The sequence below is a fragment of the Papio anubis genome, chromosome 13 (assembly GCF_008728515.1).
Source record: "Papio anubis isolate 15944 chromosome 13, Panubis1.0, whole genome shotgun sequence".
NCBI classification, from domain to species: Eukaryota; Metazoa; Chordata; class Mammalia; order Primates; family Cercopithecidae; genus Papio; species Papio anubis.
In genome coordinates this window covers 106,499,235-106,506,898 of record NC_044988.1, presented here as the reverse complement: position 1 = coordinate 106,506,898, position 7,664 = coordinate 106,499,235, and the positions used below count along the sequence as shown (strand labels likewise).

The 7,664-nt window shown below is 62.4% G+C and overlaps 2 protein-coding genes across 3 annotated transcripts; one reads left to right on the top strand and one right to left on the bottom strand.

The window, feature by feature from the left end:
- Window positions 1-2: 2 nt before the first annotated feature.
- FUT7 (fucosyltransferase 7) lies at window positions 3-2,882 on the bottom strand. Of its 2 annotated transcripts, none has more exons than XM_017949452.3 (2): window positions 2,026-2,143; window positions 3-1,720 (listed from the first exon to the last, which is right to left on the bottom strand). In XM_017949452.3, exons 1-2 carry the CDS (start codon window positions 2,029-2,031, stop codon window positions 869-871), a joined length of 858 nt encoding a protein of 285 aa, XP_017804941.1. In that variant the 5' UTR covers window positions 2,032-2,143; the 3' UTR covers window positions 3-868. The 2 variants fall into 2 exon arrangements, with proteins under 2 accessions (XP_017804941.1, XP_003911094.1); XM_003911045.4 differs by having other exon boundaries at window positions 334-1,884; window positions 2,026-2,882.
- A 164-nt stretch (window positions 2,883-3,046) lies between these two features.
- C13H9orf139 (chromosome 13 C9orf139 homolog) lies at window positions 3,047-6,678 on the top strand. Its single transcript, XM_003911044.5, is given in 5 exon segments — window positions 3,047-3,242; window positions 4,721-4,804; window positions 4,806-4,879; window positions 4,881-5,097; window positions 5,100-6,678. Coding segments are annotated over 5 exon segments (591 nt in total). The 5' UTR covers window positions 3,047-3,074; the 3' UTR covers window positions 5,148-6,678.
- The last annotated feature ends 986 nt before the right edge of the window (window positions 6,679-7,664 follow it).

Genomic DNA, 7,664 nt, shown 5'->3' with positions numbered 1-7,664 from the left:
CCACCACGTCCTGCTAATTCTTGTATTTTGGGTAGAGATGAGGTTTCACTACACTGCCCAGGCTGGTCTTGAATTCTTGGGCTCATCGCCTTGGCATTCTGGGGGCCACGGAAGGCTCTCTGATAAGGGGCCGTTTGGTGGAGGCTATAGGAACTGGAGGAGCCAGCGGGCAGCCCGGCACAGGGAGAGCTCTCAGATGGAGGGTGAGCAAAAGCCCCGAGGTCAGGAGACAGGATCCCCGGTGGGGAACAAGCAGCCCCATGGCCGTGGGGGCGACATGTCAGGGAGGGCAGACACAGGTTCTGTGGCCCTGCACGGAGGTGACCCACGAGGCACTGGTCAGACCTTTATTGTCCACCGCCCTCCCTCCCTAAACCCAGAACAAGCTGGTTTGCTCCCCGTGGTCTCCTGGGCCCCGCCCCAGCCTACACACAGGGACCTCAGAACTGTGGATGTGCCAGGGACCCGTGCCTGTGTCCCAGGGACCACAGTGCCTCTGCTACAGAGGAAGTTTGGGGTCCCAGTTTTGGCCCCCACAAACTGCAGCCTGGGGTGTCCCCAGCCCCAAGGGCCCTGCCTTTTACCCTCTTCCAGCGAGGCCTTGACCCACCCAAGATTTGTTCAGGATGGAGAGGGTCCTCCTCAGCCTTTCCCCTCTCGTCTGCCGCAGTGGGCACCCGTTACCTCCCTCCTGCTCTCATCTTCTCTGCCTGCTCCAGTGCCTACCTGCACCCCCCACCCCTGCTTCCTGACCTCTGTCCCCAGCCTCCTGTTAGCCCGCTGCTTGCCAGTAAGGGCCGGATGCCTGGTGGTTTGATTTCGACACCCAGCCCTTCCACCCACACCCACCTCCCCCGGCCAGCAGAGCTCAGGCCTGAAACCAGCCCTCAAGGTCCTCATAGACCTGGTTGCGGGGCAGGTGCGGGTAGCGGTCACAGATGGCACAGAAGCGCTCCCGCCAGTCGGTGAAGAGTCGCACGCGCAGCCTGTCACGCCAGGCAAAGAAACGTCGGTATCGGCTCTCATTCATGCCGGTGAGGAAAGCCGCCAGCTCTTGGGCTGAGCCAAAGTCATCCACATGTACGAAGGCGTCGGCCGGCGCGAAGGCCTCGTAGGTGGCCCGTGGGGGCCCCAGCACCACCGGCACAGTGCCAGCCACAAGTGCGTTGCGCCAGAATTTCTCTGTAATGTAGTCACGGTGCTGAGAGTTCTCAAAGGACAGGTAGAAGCGGTACCGGGCCACGGTGGGCACCAGGCAGCTGGTGCACAGCGGCCGTCCATTGGCACGGCCAAAGACGTCCACCCGCAGGTGAGGCGCCAGCTGCCGGTACAGCCTGGCACGAAGCTGCCGCTCCTGGAAGTTGCTCACCACCCAGGCGGCCACCCTGCTCTTGGTTGGCAGTGGTGGCAAGGGCCCCGAGTGGGGCTCCAGGCGGCCATAGGGCACAAAGATGTCCGAGTCACGCCGGTAGCTCAGCACCCAGTTGAAGATGCCTCGGAGACGGCTGAGGCCGTGGGTGTGGCTAGGTGACTCCATGGAGGCCCACACCCAGGGCTGTCCTTGTGGCCGCTGGGCCAGGGGCAGGTGGGACCGCCGGGTCTGCAGCTCGCGGTGGTGGAAGACCACGGCGTCGGCGCTGGCCAGCAGGCTTCGGTTGGCACTCAGGTGGCAGCGGGTGATGCCGTAGCGGGTGCAGGTGTTGCCCGGCAGCTCTGGGGGCTGGTCAGTGAAGGGCCAGTGCCAGACAAGGATGGTGATTGTGGGCTGGGGTGCCGGGGTACCCCGAGGGGCTGACCCCAGCAGCCACAGGAGCCAGAAGGCAGCGAGCAGAGCCACCCCGGCCAGGCCCCCCAAGCCCCGCAGCCTCCGGGTGGGGCCGTGCCCTGCAGCAGCACAAGGGAGGGGAGGCTCTGTCACTTGGGCTCAGGGACACCCAACCGCCCCACTCAGCATCACCCCCATCCTCCCCTCCCAGACTGCCTAGCTCTCCCCAGCCCGGGCTTTCCCCAGGGCCAGACACTCACCAGCATTATTCATCCACGGTCTCCCAGAATCAGTCAGCTAAGACACCCGAGATTCTCAAATCACAGCAGCCGCCAGAGATGCCCTGAAATCACAGCTGCGCCCTGGCTCAGCCCCGCCTGGAACTGTGCTCCTTTTATCTCTGCCCAAGGTGAGGGAACTCAGGGGACCTTCCTGCTCCTGCCCCGCCCCTGCCCCCACAACCTTTGGCATCAACCACTGTCCCCACCCCCATCTCGGGGACTTGCTAGTCCTGGGGCTGCTGGGAGGGGTACAGCCACAAGAGGGGTGCCAAGCCAGGCCAATACAACGCCCCCCCAGCCCACCCCACTGGTCTCCAGAGAGGCCCAGAGATGTCCAGCTGGGCAGGCAGAGGATGGGGAGGCACAGGCAGGCTTGGCCTAGGGCAGGGAAGGCCCAGGTGCGGGCACCCTGAGCGGAGATGGCCCCCCAGCCCCCACCCAGCTACCCAGGCCTGGGCGCTGCAGACAGCGAGCACACTTCCCCAGAGGGCCAGATGGCTCCTCCCACCGCAGGATCACCCACTTCCCCCAGCTCACCACCAGCTGGGCCCTGGTCTCCCAGGAGAATCTTACACATTGTAGATGTGCTGTGCTCAGCTCTTCGCCAGAGGCTAAGGCTCCCAATTGGGCCACCCCACCCCACTCTGCCACCTCTGCCATCTAGGAACCCAGACGCCCGGAGAGGAGGTCTGTCCTGGGGCCCTTAGCCTTCCCACAGGAGCCCAGCGTGTGCCTGCAAGGGCCTGGTCCCAGAGTGAACTGTGGATGGAGGCTGCTTTCTCCTTTTCCCTGTCCAGATCCATGCCCATAGACGCCTCTGACTATAGGCTAGGCCCGGGGTCCCTTCCTCCAGGCTGCAGCAGAGGGGCTTTCCAGGCTGGAAAGGAAAGGAGTCCTTTTGTCCCTGACGCAAGCAGGCTGGGGGCTGGCACCCGCTCCAGGAAGAGGAGAGGACCCAGCCTGAAGAGTCCCTGCTTCCTCTAGCCAGGGCCTGGAGCCTCAGGGCCAGGTTCCTTCTACACCAGCCCATGTTGGGCGTCAGCCAGGCTGGGATGGCCCTGCAGGGTCACCCTGACCCCCAGCCAACACCCCACTCTCAGCCACAGTGGCAGGCTCCATCAGCTTCACCCCAACCAGATGGCCGCTCTGCTGCAAAGGACCTTGGGTGGTCCCAGGCATGGACAGACCCAGCCCTCATGCCCAGTGTGACGTCCTGGAGATCTCAGTGCAGGTCAGGCTTGGTTGGTTTGTTTGTTTGTCTGTTTGTTTTCTGAGAAGGAGTCTTGCACTATTGCCCAGGCTACAATCCCAGCCCTTTGGGAGTCAGGATCAAGTGGTGTGATCTCGGCTCACTGCAACCTCCACCTCCCGAGTCCAAGCGATTCTCCTGTCTCAGCCTCCCGAGTAGCTGAGATTACAGGCACCTGCCACCACGCCCAGCTAATTTTTGTATTTTTAGTAGAGATGGGGTTTTCCCATGTTGGCCAGGCTGGTCTTGAACTCCTGACTTCAGATGATCCACAAGCCTCGGCCTCCCAAAGTGCTTGGATTCCAGGCGTGAGCCACCGTGCCCAGCCAAGTTTGCTTTTTTGTGTGTGGGTTTTTGTTTCTTGGTTTTTGTTTTTTTTTGAGACAGGGTCTTGCTCTGTTGCCCAGACTGGAGTGCAGTGGTGCAGTCACGGTTCACTGCTGCCTCAATCTCCTGGGTTCAAGCAATGCTCCCACCTCAGCCTCCCAAGTAGCTGGGTCTATGGGTGTGCATCACCATGCCTGGTTAATTTTTTAAAATTTTTTGTAGAGACAGAGTCTTGCTATGTTGTCCAGGCTGGTTTCAAACTCCTGGGCTCAAGCAATCCTCCCACCTTGGCCTCCCAAAACGCTGGGATTCCGGGAATGAGGACGCGTCTGTCCTGTCAGGTCCTTTGAGGGCTCAGATCGTGTGTCCTGGGAGGAATGGCAACCATGAACTGTTGTCCAGGCCTTTACCCCAGCACCCTCTGAGGGGGCCTGCCTCCCACCACCCTGTCCCTGTCCTGTTGTACTCTAGGGCCCCAGGGGCTGCTGGCCTCTCCCCGGCCCCACAGTGAGTACGAGGCTGCCTTGGGAGGGGAACCAGGCAGCTGGAGACTGAAGTGGGAGGATCCCACTGTGGGGACAGAGGCAAGACTGGGACAGGGTGGTAGTCAGAGGCCCCCACCCCTGTGGCCCAGTGTAGCCTCCGAGTTGAGCTGTGCTGCGGAACTTGTGCAACGGCTAGAGGGAGGAAGGGTGGTGGAGGGGGGGCTGGAGGGAGGGGGGCTGGAGGAAGGGGGTTTGGAGGGAGGGGGGCTGGAGGGAGGGGGCTTGGACGGAGGGGGCTTGGAGAGAGGGGGACTTTCAGGGAGGGAGGTTGGGGGGGGCTGGAGGGAGGGGGGCTTGAAGGGAGGGGGCTGGAGGGAGGGGTCTTGGAGGGAGGGGTTCCTGTGGGTGTCATGGGAAACTGTCAGCACCTGAGCTGCTTGGTTTAGGGGCTGGCACCAGAGTGGGCAGCCGTCTCCCGCCCCTCCCTTCCAGCCCCCCATGTTTTGGGTGATGACCACAGTGGCACCTGGGCCTTTAATCCCACCCCAGCATACTTTTCTGGCAGGGAGCCCCCGGGGAGCCACACCTTGGCTTCAGCCTCACGCCACCCCACCTCTTCTCCCTGCAACGGGCACCCGGTGGCAGCTCCTGCAGGAAGGAGGCTCTCCTGCCACACCTGCGGGTGACCCGGCCTCTGGCTGCCAGAGCCCGCCATCCTTCCTGTTTGTGCTGCCAGGCTGGCAGGGTCCCTCACCACCGACCTCAGCCGCAGCCAGTCTGCTCCCTTCCTGGGTGGATTTGCAGGAGCCTCCCCCACCCTCTGCTCCTAGCTTGCTCCTCCTTGAGGACCCTGGGCAGGGTGGCTGCCATGGGGCCCAGCTGTGCGTGGGAACCTGCGAGCTGGCAAACGGGGCTCGGGGGTTTTGCCCAGAAATGGGTCAGAACGAAAGCCTCTCAGAGGAAAGAAAAGGGCATGAGTCAAAGAGAAAGTTGGAGGGGGTGGGGGCTCCTCCTCATCTCACCCCACCCAGGCCTCCTGACTCCCTGGGTTTGTGTGGACCCAGGCAGGCAGCCAACCCCAGCTCTGTGGTCTGTGGGCATCGTGATGATCAGGACACAAGCTCTTCCCAGCTGAGCCTTCACTGTGGGCCAGCTTCCCAGTGGATGACCACGGAAGAGGCCTCAACCCAGTGGGCCCCACTCCAGACCAAGAGCAGACCACTGGCCAGTGCCCCCCGCAGACAGCGGCACCTAGGGCAGCAGCAAGGTGAGGGGCACCCAGCCCCAGCCCGAGGGGCGCCTCAGAGAGCGGGCTGAGCCTGGCTGTCTCCCTGACTCCTCACCTGCTTCACCGGGTTGGCTTGAGCGAGGCAGTCCAGATGCGTGTCTCGAGCGCCCCCTGGTGGTGTGCTGCAAAGCTACATGGCCCCGGCGAGAAGGGAGCCGGCCCTTCATCCTCAGTAACAAGGTGGAACTGGGGGCTGGAGAGCCCCTCCGACCCCGCCTTTGGAAAGGTAGGTGGGTGCACGGAGCCTGGCAGGTGGCCAAGGGGACCCCCAAGTGGAGGGACTGGTCGAGGAGCAGCACGGGGTGCTGCAGCGGGTGAGCCCAGCACCTCCCCTCCCACTTTCGTCCCATCGAGCCCCAGGACATTGGGGGGATCACGTCTGTATCCTTGTTCTCCCCCAGGTGGAGCTGCTGGGTGGGGCTTTGGTCCTCCAGGGACCCACTCTGCACCCCAAGTTTTGCCCTGACCCGCTCCTCTGTGTTGCGTGGCTGTAGAGGAGGGCTGCAGCCAGGGACTCTGCACCTGGGGCCGGCCCACCCAGCCACCCAGAGCCAGAAGCTGGGGAGGTCCTCGCTTCCTAGGGTGTTGGCTCGGGGATCACATGCCCCACATTCTGGGCCAAGCATGGCCCTGCCCCAGCATCTTGCTGGGTTGGGGGCATCTCCTCACAGATGAGTGCCACCCCAGGGTCTCTGCCGGGGTCTGGGCATGTCACCCTTAGGCATCTGTGCTCAGGAGGTCACCAGGTGTGGGCAGGGCACCAAGTGGGGAGGTAGCTGAGGCTGGAAGACGCACATCAGTGCCCTGCTGGGCTTCCTCAAGTGGGAACTGGAGAGGGGGCTGGGCTGCCGGGCCAGGGTCAGTAGGCTCAGGCGGGCTCAGGGCTGAAACCACGGTGAAGTCTGCCTCTTGCTGCCACCAGGGCCCTGGGACAGGGATAGCAGCAGCAGAAGGTAAGTGGAAAGGAAGTAATGGGACCCCAGGCAAGGCTGAGCCAGGTCCCAAGCCCAGGATTGGGGTCTCCAGAGTCCCTGGGGGTCCCAGGGCAGCTCACCCACAGCCTGGGGCCTATGGGAGCAAGGGGGCTCCTGATGGCTGGGGGCAGGAGCTTGGACAAAGTTGAAGGCTGTCTGTCTGAATTGGCCGGGGGCCAATGAAAGCCAAAAAGCTGGTGTGGTGGCTTATGCCTGTAATCCCACTTTGGGAGGCCAAGGCAGGTGGATCACCTGAGGTCAGGAGTTCGAGACCAGCCTGGCCAACATAGTGAAACCCCGTCTCCACTAAAAATACAGCAATTAGCCAGGTGTGGTGGCGTGCACCTGTAATCCCAGCTACTCAGGAGGCTGAGGCAGGAGAATCGCTTGAACCTGGGAGATGGAGATTACAGATAGCCAAGATCGTATCACTGCACTCCAGCCTGGGTGACCCAGAGTGAGGATCTGTATCTCAAAAAACCAAACCGCAGTGGCTCAAGCCTGTAATCCCAGCACTTTGGGAGGCGAGGCAGGCGGATCATGAGTCACAAGATCAAGACCATCTGGCTAACACGGTGAAACCCGTCTCTATTAAAAATACAAAACTAGCGAGGCGGTGGCGGGGAAAAGCCTGTAGTCCCAGCTACTCGGGGAGGCTAGGGGCAAGGAGAATGGCGTGGGCTTGGGAGGCCAAGGCTTGTATTTGAGCTGAGATCCATTGCACTCCAGCCCTCACTGCGACAGAGAGAACTCCGTCTCAAAAAAAAAAAAATCCAAAAAGGCGAGTGGGCAGCAGGGTGCTGGGCTGCATGGGGGCCTGTGCCACAACCGGAGGACCCCAGCCCCCTGCCAATCCTTCCCCAGCTCAGGCCCACCGGTTCCCTTCTCATGCAGCTGCTCTGGGAGGAAGTCCCTCCTTGCCAATCCCTGAGAGAATGGGCAGCAGGGACCATGGGGACAGGTTGGGGACCCCAAGAAGAGGAACACACTAGGAGGCTGCTCTAGGGACCCTGGGTCAGGCCAGCAGGACAGGTGAGTGTTGTGACCTGAGGGACTGACTGTGGAGCTCCAGGGGAGCCTCTTAGCCAGTGACACATTGGCTTGGGCCAGACGCTGCCCTGTGCCCTTGAGTGACGCCCGGGCCTCTCTGCACCCGCCCGCTTTACCTGTGGCTAATGGTTTAGAGTGAAGGACGGTGGGCATGGGCGTGGGCGTGCCGCGTGGGCTCAGCGTCCACCCTGCCCCATGCACGCACCCATCACACCAGGGCCCACACACAGTCTCCCATCACACCC